The sequence below is a fragment of the Carcharodon carcharias genome, chromosome 4 (assembly GCF_017639515.1).
Source record: "Carcharodon carcharias isolate sCarCar2 chromosome 4, sCarCar2.pri, whole genome shotgun sequence".
Lineage (NCBI taxonomy): Eukaryota > Metazoa > Chordata > Chondrichthyes > Lamniformes > Lamnidae > Carcharodon > Carcharodon carcharias.
Genome location: NC_054470.1, coordinates 47,852,312 through 47,874,265, shown reverse-complemented (window position 1 = coordinate 47,874,265; position 21,954 = coordinate 47,852,312). Strand labels below are relative to the sequence as shown.

The 21,954-nt window shown below is 44.5% G+C and overlaps 1 protein-coding gene across 2 annotated transcripts in view; it reads right to left on the bottom strand.

The window, feature by feature from the left end:
- Positions 1 to 5,794: 5,794 nt before the first annotated feature.
- Positions 5,795 to 21,954, bottom strand: part of LOC121276975 (fibrillin-2) — a 401,991-nt gene continuing 385,831 nt past the window's right edge. For both annotated transcript variants that reach the window (XM_041185736.1, XM_041185737.1), the window contains 3 exons: positions 14,981 to 15,212; positions 7,668 to 7,839; positions 5,795 to 7,355 (listed from right to left, as the gene is read on the bottom strand). In XM_041185736.1, coding sequence (XP_041041670.1) covers positions 6,981 to 7,355; positions 7,668 to 7,839; positions 14,981 to 15,212 — 779 coding nt within the window. In that variant the 3' untranslated portion in view covers positions 5,795 to 6,980. The remainder of the gene's footprint in view (positions 7,356 to 7,667; positions 7,840 to 14,980; positions 15,213 to 21,954) is intronic.

The following is a 21,954-nucleotide window of genomic DNA, read 5'->3' as shown; positions in this document are numbered from 1 at the left end:
TGTCACATAGTAAATATTAATCGGAATTGCATGAAAATATGACGGACACAAACAACTACTAAGTTGACATTAGTATCACTGAGGGCTCCCAATTGCAAAGCAGTCCTCCCATTATTCTCATCAAATTGGATATATATTGAGTTAGCATTATCTTGGTCACTGTGCTGATGATTAGGAAAACTTCTGGAGTTGAAGCCATTTTCCTATGGGCAGAATTTTGCCCTCATCAGGGGTGGGCGAGAGCGGCTAGGAATTGGGGCCAGACCGCAATTTCACACTGATGGGCCAATTAAGGCCCGCTCAGCGTGAACGTTGGCTTGAGAACCTTCGAGAAGGGGCAGGTGGGGTGGGGGGCCTGTTGTCTGCCAGCGACCAGTTCAAAAGTGGCGCAGGCAGCTCCTGGGAGGCTGCCCATGTCGGAGTTGCAGCAGCGAGATGGCTGCAAATGAAGTTGCAGAGATCAGGCGGGAGGTGAGGTCGGCTGGGTGTTGGGCACCACCCCCCCCACATCCCCCATTTTTCAAGTGCCTCTCCGCCCTCCTGGAGGAGGCGGCTGCCAGAAGAGACACACTTGTCCCCAGAGATGGGAGGAAGAGGAGGCCACCACACCTCACAAAGAGGGCATGAGAGGAGGTGGCAGCCTGGGTGAGCAGCCACAAAGTGATGTGGCACACCTGGGTCCAGTGTCGGAAGTGCTTCAATGACCTGCTGCACTCAGGAAGGTGAGTGCCGTGTTGGTATAGATTAGTGTGTTGAGTTATTTTGGGCTAGCCATTCCCCCTGGAGCTCAGGGGTGTTAGAGTCTGAGTGCCAACTGACAAGGATGCTGGAGCTGGCCAAGGAGCTGAGCCCTGGCTGCTTGGACTGAGTGCCTTGCGCCTTGAGGGCCATGACTCGGATCTGCCCTGCGAGGTGTTCCTGAGCTGCGATTGGCTGGGCTGCAATGGTGCTGCAGGTAGAGAGTGGACTAATCAATGCTGCTCTGTCCTTTCAGGAGAAGATGGCCCATAACAATATTGAGAGGTCACCAACTGGAGGAGGACCCCAACACCTCCTCATCCTCTCCCAGTACGAGCTGGAGGCCTTCAAGCAAGAGAGGTGCCATGCATCTCAGTCAACTGGCCGTGGTGAGATTGGGGTGCCAGATGAAGGTAAGGGTGCAGTGCATTGAGGTGAGAATTTTAGCTTGTGCAACCATTCTAATTTAGTCTCTTCATTGATGTGAGCCTTGAACCTGGAGTCCCCATTGATCATTGAAAGATGAGGGCACCATGATACAGATCTCCGTTGTCTCACCAGGGTGCCTGGCACGCGCAGTGACAGCTTGATGACTTTAACTAATGACATGTCCTTCTTCTCCTTTTCAGGTTCATCAGCAGGTGTTCACTCTCCAGACCCTGAGGGCCACCCCTGAACCAAGAGGACCACCATGCTCCCCAAGCACCATCACATCCGCTCTCTAAAGCAGGCACCAGTGAAGATACCAGCACCTTGGTGGGCATTAGTTCGGCGGCTAGTATCTTGGTGCACATTGGTGAGGGCACTTGACGCTTGTGGTGCAGGAGGAGGCAGAGAGTGCCCAAGGCACTGGTAGTTGGAGGATTGCTGGAGACCAGTGCGATGCTCAGTCGAAGGCTGATGGTGGGCCTCTGGAGACATCCATTAGGCGGCAGATGCTGGACATCCAGCGAGATGCATGGGAGAATTTGGTGCAGATCCATTAGGGTATGATATGTGCCACAGTCTCTGCTGTGGGGGAGTCCCTGCTGAGCGTGAGCATTGCATTGACCTTCACGGCCGAGTGCAATGCCTCCTCCATAGGGAGAGTGGCGACTCTCAGGGTTCAGAATCAGGGGTTCCTGGGGTTGTGCTCGGACCTGCAAGCCCTTACATAGCTGTTAACCTTAGCTGGTCAGTGTCTGTGTGTGAGATGGATGGGGCATCCATTATCTCAGCTAGGTGCCGTCCATGAATGGTGAGCAGCGAGTCCATAGCAACCTCACATTGGCACACGATCTGCCTGCCGTCTCTGGGCTCCTCTCAGGGCTCTAGGGATCATGGCAGCAGCTCCTCTGCCCCTCTGCCACTGACTGTCAAACCTGATGAGGCTGCGGCAACAGGGGAACTTCCAGCTGTGGAACTGGCCGCTCCCTCCCAGGTGGGGCCAGCACAGGCTTGGAGCCCCGTGGAGGGCCAGAGGACGACCATCAAGGTCAACAGGACAGCAGAGTCAGCAGACAGTCTCCAATGCTGCTGTCAGCGAGGAGGGAGCACCTAGACGTAGCACCCATAAATGTAAGTTTAAAGCACTTTAAGCACAAGAGGGACAGGTCGTGGGTGACCATTTGTTCCCCCATTTTGTTTTTCTTTCTTTAATGGTGTGACTACCAACACCAGTTGCGTTCAATACTATTTGAGTTCCAACACAAAATTACATTTGCTTTTTTGTTATTGGATTCAGTATGCTTCATTTGTTTTGTAGGTGCAGGGTAGGCCAGTATGTAATGCTGGACATGGGTGGCTCAAACCTTTATTGCACAGGCACTGAGTGTATCTTGGGGGCCAAGGAAAGGGTCATTTCTGCGATCCAGGATAGAGGCGGAAGATCTGGCATGAGCTGGTAGTTCATATTTGACAGCTTAGCTGAAGGAGTGTTGGGTCAATGCCTCCCTGGTGTCCCTGTCTCCTTGGAGGTTACAAAGGTCTGACTTCACGCATCAGCGTTCTCCTCACTGTGCTCCTCTTCTGACTCACTACTGGACTCATCACCTGGGGCCCATGCAGCTGCATCAACATCCTCCTCCTCCAGTGGGTCCTCCCTTGCCAGAGCCAGATTATGGGGAGTGCAATATGCAGCCACTATTAGTGACACCCACTCTGGGGGGTATTGCAATGCGCTTCCTGAATGGTCCAGGCATCAGGAGCGCATCTTGAGAAGACCGATCGTTCTCTCCACCACAGCCTTTTGTCAGGCATGGCTCCTGTTGTACCACTGCTTGCCCTCTGTTCTTGGGTGGCAGAGAGGTATCATGAGCCACCTTTTTAAGGGATATCCCTTGTCACCCAGCAGCCATCCATCCAGTTGCGCTGAAGCACTGAAGAGCCTCGGCACCTGGGAATGTCTGAGGATATGCGCGTCATGGGAGCTGCCAGGGTACCTTGCACAGACTTGCAGAATCTGCATCCTGTGGTCACACGCTATCTGCATGTTCATGGAGTGGAATCCCTTTCTGTTCACGAAGGCTCCTGGCTGACCCGCTGGTGCCTTGATGACCACATGTGTGCAGTCGATGGCTCCCTGGATGCGGGAGAACTCAGCAATTGCTGTGGAGCCTCTGGCTCACTCAGCCTGGCTGGCCTTCTCCTTACAGAAACGAAAGTCAACACCTGCTGAACAGAACTTCTGTCATCAGCTTGATGCAACTATGGATAGCAGTTTGGGAGACTCCACACAGATCCCCCACTGACCCCTGGAAAGAGCCAGAGGGATAGGAGTTGAGGGCCACTGTGATTTTCAGAGCCACGGCCATGGGGGATTCCACCCACAGTCGGAGCTGAGCTCAGGCCTGATCATCTGACAAACGAAGGTCACGGCCTCTCTGGAGAGATGAAGCCTCTTTCGTCATTGCACATGGACATATTGAGGTAGCTGCATCGCCGCCTGTAAACCCTGGCAGCAGGATATGGCATCTTTTTCGGCCCCTTCTGCCTTGGACTACCTGCTGGCCCTGCGTCCTTTGTGTCTGCGCCTCTCCTCCCACAGGTCCCTCCCCTGGAAGCTGCATTGGGACACGTGACCTCCTCTCCCTTCTGCCCCTCTCTTCCTCCACAGAGGAGGTGGCTTGAGCAGAGACTACAATCCCCATTACCAGAGTAAGGGAAGGCTGTCTGATACCGGGAAGGGTCCACACGGTCTGAATCCTCAGGGAGCCTGGAAGACACCATTGAGTCCAGAAATGAAGCTTGGAAATGTTAACAATGAAGCCCCAGTCAGAGATTAAGCTGACAAGTACCAATAAACCACCAGCAGCAAATTATCTCCAAAACTCCTCACTTCTAACATTGACAGTGCTGCTGACCCTTCTTATCCCGCCCGTGGATGAGGCTTCTGCAAATTATGGGCTGGCTGCATGCCCGTTTTGCCAATGTGACGAGCGAAAAATTGCACAGGCAACATTAAATTGCCATCAGTTGGGTGTCAAGAGCCTTAACTGGCCTAATTTATGGTAGACATGGCTCTGACTCCTGTGCGCACCCACCAACCGTAATATTGCGCGAGTACATGATGATGTTGGGACGCTCGCCCAACACGTGAATATTTCTGCCCTATGTGCTTCTCTTTCATCCACTTCCTTTCTTCTTCAGAGAAGATGGAGAAGTCTGTTTGTCTTTCTGGAAAATGTCCATTTGTCTCTGTAATTTGATTTAAACTATAGGCCCTTAGCATATGCAACATAAAACCTGTTTGAGACTTATAAGCATACTGACGCGAATGAGCTCTGACATAATCCTGCTGGGCCCTAGTTCAAAAATATATGGGGGAGGTATACAGCCAGTTTAATGAAGCTGACTATGTTTGGACAAATTTTCAATAACATTAAATAACTCCCTCACAGGTATTTTCATCATCAACAACTTACTTTTTTTCTTTTATGAATTGAACATTAGTGTCAGTGGATCAGTTCCTTTACTTGGGCATCCTTTGAGATGCAATTATCTGTATGTCTATGGCAACTAGGACACTCTAATCACTTGGCTGGACAGAGGTGACAGGACTGATGTCAGCGGATGTCAGTATGGCAGGTCAATCCATAACCAGGAACAATTTTGATTGACACAAGAGGAGAATATCTGTGGAATTCATTCTCATCATTCTTCCCTTTGTTGCACAAGATGTTGTGGAATAAAGACTGACTGATGCATCTGGTTGGAATCATCAAGCAAGCATTTCCTACCCATGCACTGCTTTCTACCTGACATATGAGTGCTTTTGTAATGAGCTATTCCACATTCACTCAACACTGAACTGAATCAAAGCTTTGCCACTCATGTAATCAGGATCGCCTTACTACAAATTGGTGGTTTACCTAATTTTATGTTGAAACTTGAGGAAGTTTTATGCTTAGAACAGTCTGGTAATGATGGAAGATAAGGTAGATAGATGATTTGGTAGCTATTCAGTGCAAATTTTAACACCATGAGCTTGCATTAGCCAGCAACCGTGTGGTAGAATCAAAATGAGTTGATCTTATTGCTGTAGGGCATAGTGGGCCTCAGTTGAACAGGGCACTAGTGAAAGCTGTGTGAAAACTCCACAAACCAAAACCACATAAAAGAAACAAGAGTGATGTGTAAGATTTTGAGCACTTCCGCTATATTACCATGGGACTTTAGGCAAGGATTTGAATTTTTTTCTCTACAAACAGAAAACTGGTTGTCAAAGACTGCCAACATTTTCTTATGTGGGAGACAGCAGAGTTTTACTGCCAATAAAGAGAGAAAATGAACTAAAAGTGCATGCCTGAATAGGACTTTTTAAACCACAGAGAAGGGGACAGAAACAGCTGATTGGCAAGGATACAATATGCTTAAAGGACAATGTTACTCGTGTCCGGTCACTCTCCACAGTGGGATGATGGTAATATTTCATTTGCATGTACAAGTTTGACAAATGCAGTTGGTCGCATGTGCCACATTTATTATCTGGTGCTCTCTGTGAGCAAATATACACATTGCTCCTGGTTTCAACCTACATGTGTTTACAAGTAACACATTTAGTCACTTAAAATGTATATAACCCAAAATAATAAGCTTTATTGTAAGAAAAGTTGTTGGCATACTGATGCTCTCAAATCTACAGAATAAAGCACCCCGGTAACAAAATGTTCCTTTTTCAGTTTTTTTTTTAGAATTTTATATAAATCTTTCTTCTCCCTTCTAAATAAAATGCCATTTTGTGCTAAGAAATCTTCAATGTAAATGCATCTTTAAGACAAAACAGATATGTATTAAAATTAGGCTCATTTCCTTGTTGTTACAAACAGGGAGGTACTAACTTTTACAAACCCAGATTTTTTTCATGTACTTTTCACAAGAACCAATTGGTGACCAATATACCCCTGATATAGAACACATTTGTACAGTATATAAAAAGAAGACATTACAATCTTCGAGTTAGCAACTAGCAGGCATTCAATGTGCACACATTATCCTTTATACATGAAATACAAATGGAAACATAAAACAATGTAAAATGCTGCACAAATCATGATGTACTGAAACAGAAATTCCAATGCCAGTTACTTCCTGATGAGATCTAGTTTTTGGTTGTACAGTACGCTGACCCTGATAGAATAAATATCATTAGCACCAGTTTTCTGTACAAGCACCATGAAAGTACAAATTTACTGCTGTCTTTAAACATGCACGTGAACAAATATAACCCATTTTGTTCTGGGTTGTAGTACCAGTTATCTATCAAATATTGCACCACTTGAAAGGGAAGGATTTGTGGTGATTGAAATGGTTCCTCTGAGAATGCCCTATCATATACAGTACAGTCTGACTTAGCATTGCATATTGATATTAATATATGAACAGTTACATAATATTATCTGTAATCCAGAGAAATGGCTCATTATGTTGCTATTGGTCTACGTTATTAGAAGCCATTTACAACTCACACACACACACGCACACATCCTCATGTAAAATATGAGCCCACTGACTGAGGCGACTGAGGTGATATTAAATATACAGCAACCATGACTGAGGTTATATGGAATACTGTTAACATGGCAGTGTGGAAAAACCCATTTATTGAAAGAAGGGTCACGCAGTCTTGGCGAGAACATGAAGATACGACGTCCATAATGTAGAATCACAGCCCTTGACTTGTGAAAGCTTTTTGAAAGCAGACATATTTGTGGAGATAATTAAAGGAATAATTTTGAATAGAAGCAATGCAAGTCTCAGCTAGTTTAATGAAGCTGGATCTGTAGTCTCATTTTGAGTGCTTCTCCCAGCTCACCGAGGAGGTAGTCATTGTCTTTTTTATCTTCCAGTTTCTGCAGTGTTTTTTTCTTATACAGAGGAATACTGGTGATTTCCAGTGTGTAAGTACCTTCCAGGGGCCTCCTCTTGGTCAAGTGCAGGTAGCTCAAACCATCCTTTTGGTGGATACGGAAGTAGTTGTTGTCATTTCCGTAGGAGATAACATAACGAACATGATTGTAGAGTGGTTCAATAGCTGGCACAAGTTCTAAAATATGCTTCTTATGGTTCAGCTCTAAGATAGTTAGGTTCATTTTGACTGGGTTGTCCATATCCAGGCTAGCCAAACTAATCTGTTGATCCTAGCATCAAAATAAATAGCAGGGCAGTATTAGTATTGAGTGCATATGAAATAATTAGGGAGCTCCATTTTTGTCATTGGGAGGCCTCAAAATAGGTTGCAAAGGGAATCAATATATTTAAGTGCTCTATGTACATAAAATCCCTTTATTTTAATGGACCCATGAGTATGCACTTTTCATTTCCTTTACCATCAAGTGGAGATCTGATATTTTGACAATCCAATTTACAATCTCTAAATCCTTATTCTGATTTAATTTATTTTATATGAAGACAAAAATGTTACTATTCAGTTTATTTAAAAAGATGGTTACCTGTTCAGGCTCGGTACCATTGACACTTCTTCTCTTTCTGCCACCAGTTTTGGAGTAGCCATTGATCTTACATTCATAGCAAGTTTCATGTGACAGAAGATTTTCATCATCAGGATCTCCACCAACAGGCAGATACTGGCCTTTATTGAATCCCATGCCAGAGACACAATGGCTATGGAGTAAATTAAGAGGGAAATTAGAATTCAAAACAAGGTATGGAAATTAAAATCAAAACTGCCATTATGGGTGAAATTATAACTCATTGAAAACCTATCCACTTGCACAGAGTTAAAATTGGACCCTGTACTTTAGTTCAGTTATAAATTGTAACATTCATGTTTTTTTTCACAATGTTTATGTTGGGCGGAATTTACGGCCCTGTCACAGTGGGGGCGGGGCCAGAAAATGTGGCGAGCCATTCAAAACTCCATTGACTTGGGCAGGACCGGAAGAACCTGCCAGCGGGAGGAGCCATAAAATTCTGCCCGTTATTTCTGTTTCTCTGTCTCTCAGGTATCTTCGCTCTCTTTCCAACGTTTTTGCTCTGTTTGTATTTGTCTCTTGGTAGAAGATATCTTTATGTTGCCTAAGACCCATGCTAGTGGTGTCAGTTAGTAATGTGTGGGTCATGTTGCTTGTAACAAATATTAACAAACTCATTTTTGAGTTGCAGCTAACTACATGAGATTCAGTCAATGGGAACTGGTAGCACAGCCTTATTGCAATATTTAAGCCGAAACAACACATTTACATCACACGTTAACTTCTTTAGGTTAATATTTGGCAAAATGTTGGTTAATTGGGTTAATTCATTCTGTAACTTAGGCCCTGGACATTGGAATTTCCTCCTTAAATTCCTGTGCACCTCATATCTCCCTCCCTTTATTTTATGCCCCTCCTTGAAACTCAATTCTGTGACTAAGCTTTTGGTCAGTCCTTTTAATATCTCCTTCATTGGCTCCACGCCCATTTCTTTGATTATGCCTCTTTGAAACTTTTCTATGTTAAAAGTACTATATAAATCAAACTGTTGTGGTTATGGCTGGGAACTGGTGTATCTGGGACCTGGCCAAGTTTGCGTCTGTTCCAATAGACTCCTGCTGATTTTATACTGGTAGTCTGTTGAAACACTCAGAATTCTGGGTCCTGTCAGCAGACGAAGCACAGGTTTCTGTTTTGGGACATATTAGGAGCAGTGCTGGGCTTTGGGCTAAAAGTATGAGGCAGAGGAAAGGAAGTTGATTGAAGTTTGTATTTGAAATTGCTAAATCTATGTGAAATCTCTTAAACATACAAAGTAAATGTGAATTTCCACTCTAATTTTTCTGATATAAACTGTGAGTTCCTGTGTACGGCTGGCAAGTGTCTACCAACTTAGATTCCATACAAAGAAATAAAGCAGTTTATTTCAGAAACACACCAAAATGCTTCTATTCTGACAGCTCAGTTATACCTCATTTGATTAAATTTCAAATGTGATTCCCCAGTTATGAAGAATTTGATTTATGGCATGAATACAAGAACAACTATTGAGGGTTACTAATAAAATAGATGACTACGCCAAACATAAACGGACTTTCAGAATGGGTGGATAAATAGCAAATTAAATTCAGTATAGTGAGTATGAGGAGGCTCATTTTGGTTGGATAAATCAAGAGACCACTTATTCCTTGAAAAATTTCAATGTATGGGTGCAGATTTGCTTCATGTTGCATCACTACAGGGCCTTGCACTGCTCTTGATGTATGGCCTTCACTGCCAGCCACATCCTGCGTGGTATGCTTTGTGGAAAGGTTGTACGCCAGTGCATCACCTGAGTGAGCCAAAAGACATTGATTTGGCACTATCCTGATGTCATACAGCCAAACTCTCTGATCTGATGCCAGGATCCCAAACTTGGGCAATGAATGCGCAGACAATGAGTTCACTGCTCATGCAAGAAAAATCAAGCACGAAACTGCAATATGGGCCCTGCACTAGCATTACTTAAGGGACCAGGTACCCTAATTACAGGTAAAGCAATTACTCTGAACTTTTTTTATTGGAAAGGGTGATGGCATACCTTTGTTAGTACGAGATGGAATAAGTACGATAGCAGGGAAAGATCTTGGATCGGAAGATGTAAATCCATACGGATGGAGATAAGAAATAACAAGGGGAAGAAGACACTGGTGGGAGTAGTCTATAGACCCCCTGACAGTAGCTATACTGTAGGACAGAGAATAAATCAGGAGGTAATGTGGGCATGTAAAAAAGGCAATACATTAATCATGGGTGACTTTAATCTTCATGTAGATTGGGAAAATAAAATTGGCAGAGGTAGACATGAGCAAGAATTCATAGAGTGTATTCAGGACAGTTTCTTGGAACAATATGTTGTGAATCCAATAAGGGACCAGGCTATTTTGGATCTGGTAATGTGTAATGGGGCAGGTTTAATAAATGATCTGAGAGTAAAGGATCCCCGAGGAAACAGTGACCATAATCTGGTAGAATTTAGCATTCAGTTTGAGAGTGAGAAACCTGGGTTGGAAACAACTATGCTAACTTAAATAAGGGTAATTACAATGGAATGAGGCCAGAATTAGCTGGAGCAGACCGGGAAAACAGTTTAGCAGAAAAGGTGGTTGATGAACAATGGCAGACGTTTAAGAAAATAGTTCATGATTCTCAAAAAAATATATCCCAGTGTGGAAGAAAGATTTAAGGAAGGGGATAACCCCAACCATGGTTAACCAAGGAAGTTAAGGACAGTATCAAATTGAAAGAAATAACATACAATGTGGCAAAGATTAGTGGTAAGTCAGAGGATTGGGGAAGTTTTAAAGTCCAACAAAAGCTGACCCAAAAAAAAGGGCAAAAATAAACTTTGAGGGTAAACTAGCAAGTAATATAAAAATGGATAATAAGAGCTTCTTTAAATATATAAAAAGGAAGAGAGAGGCCAAAGTGAACATCGGCCCCTTAGAGAATGAGACTGGGGAAATAAAAATGGCCAACCAGGAAATGACAGAGGAGTTGATAAATCCTTTGCTTCAGTCTTCACGGTAAAACATATTAATAGCACTCCAAAAACACTAAATAATCAAGGGGCAAAAGAAGGGGAGGAAATAAATACAATAACTATCACTAGCGAAAAAGCACTAGAGAAACTAGTGGGGTTAAAGGCCGATAAGTCCCCTGGATTTGATCGGTTGCATCCTAGGATATTAAATGAAGTAGCTACAGAAATAGTGGATGCACTGGCAGTAATCTTCCAAGAATCCTTAGATTCTGGAAAAGTCCCAGAGGATTGGACAATGGCCAATGGAACACCCTTATTCAAAAAGGGAGGGAGACAAAAACAGGAACTATAGGCCAGTTAGCTTAACCTCTGTCATTGAGAAAATGTTGGAGTCTATTATAAAGGATGTAATAGCAGAGCATTTAGAAATACATAATATAATCAAGCAGAGTCAGCATGGCTTAATGAAGGGGAAATCATACTCAACAAATGTATTAGAATTCTTTGAAGAGGTAACAAGCAGGATAAAGGGGAACCAGTAGATGTAATATATTTGGGTTTCCAAAAGGCATTTGATAAGGTACCACACATAAGGCTACTTAATAAGATAAGAGCCTATGGTGTTGGGGATAGCATATTAGCAAGGACAGAGGATTGGCAAACTATTAGACAGAGTTGGGATAAGGGGAGGGCATTTTCAGGATGGCAACCTTTTACTAGTGGAGTGCCACAGCAATCAGTGCTGGGGCCTCAATTAAATACAATATATATTAATGACTTGCATGAGGGAAGTGATTATACTATTACCAAGTTTGTGGACGACACAAAAATAGGTAGGAAGGCAAGTGGGGAGGATGACACAAGGAGTCTATGGAGGAATGTAGACAGGTTACATGAGTGGGCAAAAACTTGGCAGATGGAATATAATGTGGGAAAATGTGAGGTTATGAACTCTGGCAGGAGGAATACAGGAGCTGAATATTACTTAAATGGAGAACGACTGCAGCACAGAGGGATTTGGGAGTCCATGTGCATGAATCCCAAAAAGCTAACCATAAGTTCAACAGGTAATAGAGAAGGCAAATAGAATGTTGGCCTTTATTTCAAAGTGAATGGAGTATTAAAATAGGGAAGTATTGCTAAAACTATACAAGGCACTTGTTAGACCACACCTAGAATACTGTGAACAATTTTGGTCCCCTTATCTAAGGAAAAATATACTGGCATTGGAGGCAGTCCAGAGAAGGTTCACTCGGTTGATCCCAGGGATGGAGGGATTTTTTTATGGGGAGAGGTTGAGTAGGTTGGGCCTATACTCATTGGAGTTTAGAAGAATGAGAGGTGGCCTTATTGAAACATGTAAGATTCTTAGAGGGCTTGACAGGGTAGATGCTGAGAGGTTGTTTCCCCTTGTGGGAGAGTCTAGGACCAGAGGGCATGATCTCAGGATAAGGGGGCATCCATTTAAAACAGAGATGAGGAGGAATTTCTTCTCTCAGAGGGTAGTCAATCTGTGGAATTCTTTACCGCAGAGGGCTGTAGAGGCTGGGTCGTTAAGTATATTCAAGGCTGAGATAGACAGATTTTAATCAGTACGGGAATCAAGGGTTATGGGGACAAGGCAGGGAAGTGGAGTTGAAGATTATATCAGCCATGATCTCATTGAATGGCAGAGCAGGCTTGATGGGCTGAATGGCCTACTTCTGCTCCTACGTTTCATGGTCTTATGGTTGAAGTACTCTGTACTGTTTTTGGAGGTGTCACAGTGAACTCCTCGAATTGCCAGAGTGTTGTTGCGTCCTAACAGGGGGAGGTGTAGGGCGTGACTATTATAATAGTCTATTATAAATGATGTGGTAACAGAACACTTGGAAAGCATTAACGTGATTAGACAAAGTCAGCATGGGTTTATGAGAGGGAAATCATGCTTAACTAATCTACTGGAGTTTTTTGAGGATGTAACTAGTAGAATAGATAAGGGAGAACCAGAGGATGTGGTGTATTTGGATTTCAAGGAGGCTTTTGATAAGGTCCTATTTAAGAGGCTAGTGGGCAAAGTTAAATCACATGGGTTTGGGGGTAATATACTGGCATGGATTGAGAAATGGTTGACAGACCAGAAACAAAGAGTGGGGATAAATGGGTCTTTTTTTGGCTGGCAGCACTGACTAGTGGTGTACCACAGAGATCAGTGTTTGGGTCCCAGCTATTCACGATATATATTTAAATGACTTAGAAATATTGCATTTGGTTCCCTCATCCAAGTTTGCTGACGAAACAAAACTTGGTGGGGTTTTGAGTTGTGAGGGGGATGCAAGGAGGCTTCAGGGCGATTTAGACAAGTAGTATGTGTGGGCAAACATATGGCAGATGCAGTATAATGTGGATAAATGTGAGGTTATATGCTTCGGTGTGAAGAACAGAAAAGCAGGTGATATATTAGGAAATGTGGATGTACAAAGAGATCTGGGTCCTTGTATACCAGTCAATGAAAGTAAATAAGCAGGTGCAGCAAGCAATCAGGAAGACAAATGGTATGTTGGCTTCACTGCTGGAGGATTTGAGTTCAGAAATAGGGATGTCTTACTGCAGTTATACACGGCCTTGGTGAGCCCAAACCTGGAGTATTGCGTGCAGTGTTGGTCTCCCTACCTAAGAAAGGATATACTTACCACAGAGGGAGTGCAGTGAAGGTTCATTAGGCTGATACCGGGGAAGGCAGGACTGTCGTATGAGGAGAGATTGGTTACACTGGGCCTGTATTCACTGGAGTTTAGAAGAATGAGAGGGGATCTGATTGAAACATATAAAATTCTAACAGGGCTAGACAGACTGGATGTAGGGAGGATGTTGCCCCTGGTTGGGGAGTCTAGAACCAGGGGCCACAGTCTCAGGATACGGGGCAGGCCATTTAGGACTGGGATGAGGAAAAATGTATTTACTCAGAAGGTGGTCAACCTGTGGAATTCTCTACCAGAGAAGGCTGTGGAGGCTGGGTCACTGAGTATATTCAAGAAATAAATTTTTGGATATTAGGAGCATCAAGTGGTATGGAAAGAAGATGGGAATATGGCATTGAGATAGAGGATCAGGCATGATCATATTGAATGGCAGAGCAGGCTTGAAGGGCCGAATGGCCTACTCCTGCTCCTAGTTTCTATGTGATAGAGGAGTAGGTGACCTGTCCACACAAAGGCTACAACAGATAGAAATGCAGTAGTGGCTATGCCTCTGGGACTTCAAGTTGGCAGGGATATGGAACAAGAACTGCGGAGAGGACAAGCTCCACATCATTCCCTCTACCAAATTGCAGCCAGACTCCTCCATGTTCCTTGACAGTGACAGGAGGCAGTCTGGCAAGCCAGGTAATGAAGCCAGTATCTCAGTATGCATGCCTATGCCCATGTTCTCCTGGATGCTGTCCCAAGGGGGTTGTCATCTGAGTCCTCTGTAGCAGTTCTCATCTACAACCTTTACCTCCTGTGAGCTGGCGCATGAACAATCCTTCATCCCTGACCTAGCTACAGACCGCTCTTGCCTGGATGACTCACCACCTGCTGACCCCCAATTGTACACTAACTTCCAAGATATGTGCAGTTCCCGTATCTGAACTGGTGGCTGCAAGTGTTAGATCAAGGGATCTTTATCATCAGAGCTTTGCTTTTGGTTTCTTTCCTCCTCCTGGGTCTCCTGTGGTGGGGGATGCCACAGTTCTTGGGTGTCTAAAAGCAGGAACTCACAAGGGGAAGGTTGGTTTGAGGGAAGGGTATTTGGGAAGCAAGAGGTTCATTGTCATATCACAAGCAGCTTGCTCATTACACCACCAGCTAGCAGGATGTGTGCTGTGAGTTGAAAAGAGTCATATGGCAGGAACAGGTCATCATCCTTAATGTTCTGAGCAACATTGGATACCACAGGCCCTGTTGCAGCTGGCCTGTGATGCAGAGAACTAGCTCCTCTGTAGGGTTCAGGAGATGCAGACATCCATGTCCCTCCATTCTGAGGCACTCTCATGGTTTTCTGCCTGCCTTAGCACTGCCCACTTCTTCTGGTGTGGCTGCTGGCAGGATATTGCTTTGGGTGCTCTCATTGGGCCTGCTGGTTCCCTGGTTGTCCCGCTGTCCTTAACTGGATGGCACTCCCAGTGGCGGGTTCTTGATTGACTGTCTCTAGGAAGATCTTGACACTGTTAAGGCAGCAGCCACCAGTGCAGTTAGGAACTAAAAATGTCCCCAGTGGCAGAAAAATTTCCAAGATGGGATGATTCCATCCATTGAGTTTGATAGAAAACATGTGCAAGAGATCTTACCCTTGTCCTACTCTGTAATATCCAGGGGGGCAGCCACAGAGATAGCCTCCTTCTGTGTTTGAGCAGCCATATGAGCATGGATTCTTGTAGGATGAACATTCATTCACATCATGACAGCTATTGGCAAACTCATCAAAGTTATAGCCAGAAGGACAGGCACATTTGTAGCTGCCAAGCGTATTATAACAGGTTGCAGATCCACAAGAAGCTGGATTGGAGCATTCATTCTCATCTAAATGGAAAAGATGTGGCATTTAGAAAAGTTATAATACAAGCTTGCCTGCTCTGATGTTTCAACCTGACACAACCTGATTCCCTGTAATGGTCCTAGTTCTGAACTCTGGACCCACTTACCTCAGGGCTGCTGCGACACGAAGAGCAACCCAATCTTCCACTTCTCTTCATCAGTGGGCTGTGCTGCTTTACAGGCTCCATTATAAAGAGATCTGAGGTTCAATACCTGGGAGCCCTAGCTTCACCATTTGGATACAGGGACTGCACCTTATGCTTCCTATGTGCTGAAAACTGGGTGAGCTAAATGTCTAGGCCTGTGTCTTTAACCAATAGATCAGTACATTTCCTTTATTTAACTGACAATATTGTTCTTTTGATCGGAATGAAATGATCGGTTTGTTTCATTGTGAAAGCCCGTACATTTAATAGACATGCAAAGTGTTCATTTTTTTCATGAATATTTACCAATATGTTTACAACCCTTCTATTAGTAATGGAACATATACATGAAACATATACTTTAATCTTCATATAGACAGGGCAAATCTAATTTTTAGTAGTAGTGTGGAGGGCAAGTTAATAGAGTGCATACAAAATAGTTTTCTAGATCAATATGTCAAGGGAGCAATAAATGATCATAATTGATAGAATTTTATATTGAGCTTGACAGTGATTCAATCAAGATTTTTAATCATTCATGGGATGGGGGATGGCTAGCAAGGCCAGTTCAACAGACAGTTAAAAGTCAACCACATTAAACTGGATCTAGAGTCACCTTTAGGTTAGGCCATGTCCTTCCCAAAAGGACATTCATGACCTAGATGGGTTTTTATGACAATCCAATGGTTACTTATAATAGCTTTTTGTTCCAGATTTATTTATTAATTAAGCGAACTTAAATTGCCCAGCTGCCATGATGGGATTTGAAGTCATGGAGAGAATTTCCTCTCCAACGGGCGGGCTGGTCGGGAGCGGGTGTGGTGCCGATTGCTGCCCGTGATCGGCTGTGTGCTGCCATTTTATGTGGGCAGGCCAGTTAAGGCCCACCCAGCGTGATGTGCCCCTGGAAGCGCTCAACACTACCTGTGTGGGCGAGGGGAAGAGGGAGTCAGGGCTTGCGCTCTTTCGTGCAGCACTTTGGAGTACTAGTCCAGTAACATAATGACTTTGCTACTGTCTGAAACAAAATAAACTATTTAAGTGTGAGGGATGAGTTGATTAAGGTAGATTAGGAAGCTGGATGAAAATTTATGATGGTAGATAAGCAATGGTAAATATTTAAAGAATTCATTCATTTTTTCAACAATATACGTTCCCTTAAAGAATTAAAAACCCCACAGGAAAGTGGTCCAACTGTAACTATCAAGTGAGGTCAATGATAATATTAGATTAAGGGAAGAGGCTTATAATGTTATCAAAAAGAGTTGCAAGCCTGAGGATTTGGAAGATTTTAAAATTTGGCAAAGGATGACCAAATAATTGATAAAGAAAGATAACACAGGTTCTGAGGATAAACTAGCTAAAGACATTTAAAAAATTGTACAAGTTCCTATAGGTATACAAAAAGAAAGATATTAGTGAAAGTAAACATGACAAACATGCAGAGACAGAAGAAATTATAATCCGGAATAAGGAAATGGCAGATACAATAAACAAATATGTTGTAGTTGTCTTCATAGTTGGAGACAAAGAAACATTTAGGAAGTAGTGGCTAAATCAAGGATCTGGTGAAAATGAGGTGCTTAAGGGAATTAGTATTAGCTTTTTAGAAATGCGATAGTACTGGAGAAATTATTGGAACTAAAATTTGACAAGTCCTGTGGACCTTGTAGCCTACACCCTTGAATTTTAAGAGGTGGCTACAGAGATAGGACAAGCATTGGTTCTGATTTTCCAAAATTGCCTGGATTCTGGATTGGTCTCCTGGCTGGAAAGTAGTAAATGTAACTCTGCTACTCAAGAAAGGGGAAAGAAATCAAGAACCAATAGATCAGTTAGCCTGACGTCAATCGTGCAGAAAATGCGAGAATCCTATCTTCAGGACATGATAAGCAGCCACTTAAAAAAATCATATTATAATTAGTAGGGCCAGCATGGCTTTATGAAATGGAAGGAGTGTTTGGCAAATCAATTAGAGTTTTTTTTGAAGATGTAACTGGTAGGATGGATAAGGGGGAAACTAGAGGAGGTAGCGTATTTGGATTTTTAAAACGCATTCAAGAATGGGGGAAGCGGGGGACAAGGCAGTGGTCAGGCTGAGGGAAGTACTCAAGCACATGCCAGGGGGATTGGGTGGGTGGAGCTGAGAGAAGCAGCCATGCACTTGGAAAAGCTTGTCAAAAGTGAGCATTCTTCCATTTGAGACCATTCAGTTGCAGCTCCATTGACATGCTTGGACTCGGGCTTCTGAAGATTTTCTGCCCACTCAAGCAACACAGAAGCATGAAAATGCCACCAGATGCTTGTGAACTTTTTACCCCTCAGATGCAGGCTGCAAATCAATGTGTGTTTTAGAGGCAGCAGAGTAATTGGCCAACTGGGCAAGTTGTACAATCCCCTTGCAAAAGATGGCCATGGCGCAGTCACTGCTGGAGGTGCTCACACCTCCTTGCAATGTATTGATTAAGGTTTTCACCAGTATCCCACATGGTTCAAGCTAACAACACAGCCTTGCAGTGCGGGTTAGGTGAATGACTGTGCCTGAGTTGAGAGCACAGCATGCAGTCCAATGGCCAAAGCTGCCACCAATCGGTTAAGTGGAGTAGGGTGGAGGTGGGTGGGGTTTCAGACAACCAATGACTGCACTACACACTGGCCACCCAAGTGGTGGCCAGCACTCTGCTGCATGCATAAAGGGGCCTTCGGACTTAACCAAGAGAGGTTCTTAGTACACCCAAGCTAAACCAGGTGTCTCTCTCTCTTTGATCCTGCAGGAGGAGAACATCAGGATCCTGGAGCCTGGTGATTTAATGGTATGCTTCATGGCTTTTACAGGGAGCAGAGAAGAAGACAGTGGTGGAGGCGCCTGGCTTGGCGAAAGGAGAAGCATCTCCCTCAAGGTGAAGGGGCGGCAGGACCTTCTATGCATGCAGCTGAAGATCCACAGCGAGCTATCGCCCATAGATGCCTTGCTGGACCCAGGTCTACAAATGGTGCCTGTCATTCCTGCAGATGATTGAGAACAAGTGTCACGGAAGACTGCGTATGTCTAGGGAACTAGTTGGTCACATATGCCACCTATTGCTGGATCCACTACCAGTGGCCGTGAAAGTGACCTCATTGCTCAATTTTTACGCAAGTGGCTCCTTCCAGGGATCCACAGGTGACCTGTGTGGGATCTTGCAAGCCTCCATGCACAGGAGGTCATGGATGCCATCTTTGCGAAAGCATAGAACTTTGTGCATTTCGCCCGGGATCAAGAAAGCCAGGAAGCAAGATTTTCCACAGATGCAGCGTGCCATCCACTGCACTCATGTGGCGCTTAGATCTCTGTGGCAAAAAGCAGTCAATAGCAGTCAAAGGAAAATTCAAAGGAGTTTTATAAGTATATTAGGGGTAAGAGGATAACCAGGGAGAGAGTAGGGCCCATTAGGGACCAAAGTGACAAGCTGTATGAGGAGCTGGAAGACGTAGGTGAAGTTTTAAATGAATACTTTGCATCTGTATTCACTATAAAGAAGGCCGGTGTAAGTATAGAGATCAGGGAGGGGGACGGTGATATACTTGAACGAATTAGCATTGGGAGGGAGGAGGTATTAACGGTTTTAGCGGGCTTAAAAGTGGACAACTCCCCAAGCCCAGATGAGCAGCCAGGCTTCTGTGGGAGGCAAGGGAGGAGATTGCAGGGGCCCTGACATTAATTTTCAAATCCTCTCTGGCCACAGGAGAGGTGCCAGAGGACTGGAAGACAGCTAATGTGGTACAATTATTCAAGAAGGGTGGTAGGGATAAACCAGGGAACTATAGGCCAGTGAGCCTAACATCAGTGGTTGGGAAACTTTTGGAAAAAATTCTGAGGGTCAGAATTAATCTCCACTTGGAGAGGCAATTTTAACCAAGGATAGTCAGCATGGCTTTGTCAGGGGGAGATCATGTCAAACAAATGTGACTGAATTTTTCAAGGAGATGACTAGGTGTTTAGACAAGGTTAGTACAGTTGATGTAGTCTACATGGACTTCTGTAAGGTTTTTGACAAGGTCTCGCATTGAAGATTGGTCAAGAAGGTAAGATCTAGGGCAATTTGGATCCAAAATTGGCTTAGTGGCAAGAGGCAGAGAGTGATGTTAGAAAGTTGTTTTTGTGACTGGAAGCCCATGTCCAGTGGCGTACTGCAGGGTTTGGTGCTGGGTCTCTTGCTGTTTGTAGTGTACATTAATGATCTAGACATGAATGTAGGAGGTATGATCAGTGAGTTTGCAGATGACATGAAAATTGGTGGTGTGGTAAATACTGAGGAGGAAAGCCTTAGACTACAGGATGATACAGGTGGGCTGGTCAGATGGGCAGAACAGTGGCAAATGGAATTGAATCCTGAAAAGTCTGAGGTGATGCATGTTGGGAGGAATAACAAATAAGGGAGTACATGATGAAAGGTAGGACCCTAGGAAGTAGAAAGGATCAGAGGGGCCTTGGTGTGCATGTCCATAGATCCTTGAAGGCAGCAGGACAAGTAGATTGGGTGGTAAAGAAGGCATATGGTATGCTTAACAAAAACAGAATTACCTGGAAAAACTCAGCAGGTCTGGCAGCATCGGCGGAGAAGAAAAGAGTTGACGTTTCGAGTCCTCATGACCCTTCGACAGAACTTGAGTTTGAGTCCAAGAAAGAGCTGAAATATAAGCTGGTTTATGTGTGTGTGTGGGGGGCGGAGAGATAGAGAGACAGAGAGGTGGGGGGGGTGGTGTAGTTGTAGGGACAAACAAGCAGTGATAGAAGCAGATCATCAAAAGATGTCAACGACAATAGTACAATAGAACACATAGGTGTTAAAGTTAAAGTTGGTGATATTATCTAAACGAATGTGCTAATTAAGAATGGATGGTAAGGCACTCAAGGTAAAGCTCTAGTGGGGTTTTTTTTTTATATAATGGAAATAGGTGGGAAAAGGAAAATCTTTATAATTTATTGGAAAAAAAAAGGAAGGGGGAAACAGAAAGGGGGTGGGGATGGGGGAGGGAGCTCACGACCTAAAGTTGTTGAATTCAATATTCAGTCCGGAAGGCTGTAAAGTCCCTAGTCGGAAGATGAGGTGTTGTTCCTCCAGCTTGCGTTGGGCTTCACTGGAACAATGCAGCAAGCCAAGGACAGACATGTGGGCAAGAGAGCAGGGTGGAGTGTTAAAATGGCAAGCGACAGGGAGGTTTGGGTCATTCTTGCGGACAGACTGCAGGTGTTCTGCAAAGCGGTCGCCCAGTTTATGCTTGCCTTTATCAGTCGAGGCATCGAGTACAAGAGCAGGGAGGGTATGATGGAGCTGTATAAAGCATTAGTTAGGCCACATCTGGAGTACTGTGTGCAGTTCTGGTCAACATGTTATAGGAAAGATGTGATTGCACTAGAGAGGGTGCAGAGAAGATTCACCAGGATGTTGCCTGGGCTGGAGTGTTTCAGCTATGAAGAGAGACTAGATAGGCTGAGGTTGTTTTCCTCAAGCATAGATAGCTGAGGTGTACAAAATTATGAGGGGCATAGATAGTATACATAGGAGGAACCATTTCCCCTTACTGGAGGGGTCAGTATCCAGGGGGCATAGATTTAAGGTAAAGGGCAGGAGGTTTAGAGGGGATTTGAGGAAAAATGTTTTCACCCAGAGGGTGAGGGTATCTGGAACTCACTACCTGAAAGGATGATAAGGGCGGGAACCCTCACAGCATTTAAGAAGTTTTAGATGAACACTTGAAACACCATAGCATACAAGGCTATGGGCCAAGTGTTGGAAAATGGGATTACAGTAGATAGGGGCTTGATGACCAGCACGGACACAATGGACCCAAGGGCCTCTTTCCATGCTGTAAAACTCAATGACCCTATCAGCCACAAGGGTTTCCACTCGCTGAATGTTCAGCTGGTGTGCAACCACCTCAAACACATCCTGCAGGTCTGCGTTCACGACTCCCACATCCTTTATAGGTCTCAGATCCCTGACATCTTCCAGAGTCAAGAGGGGCTACAAGGTTGGCTCCTCAGGGACAAGGGCTACCCACAGAGGACGTGGCTGATGACACCCATGCAGCAACTCAGAGAGCAGCAGAGCGACGGTTCAGTGAGGCTTATACCACGACCTGGACTTTGGTGGATCAAATGACAGGCATTTTGAAAATGAGATTCCGGTGCCTCGGCAAGTCTGGTGGAGCACTGCAACACAGTCCCCAGAGGGTATCACGCATCATTGTCATTTGCTGCATGCTCCACAACCTGGCACTGCAAAGTAGGGAGGACCTGGAGGAGATGGAGGAGCTGCATGTACCCTCTCATGAGGAGGATGTCGACGGGGATGATGATGATGAGGTCCTTGAAGGGAAGGATGATGTTATCGCACTACCATATGACGTAGGTGTGCTCGGAAGGCTCCTATAGCCGCATGATTCGTGGAGGATGATGACGAGATGCAGTGAGGACAGTCCTGACATCCTCACCTTGTATTTGTGAATGGTTAACTCCTGTGTGGCTGATAGCAGTGCACATACCCTCAGTGCTCAGGCTCATGTCATGGAGATGCAGCGGAGGCCCCAACAGTCGC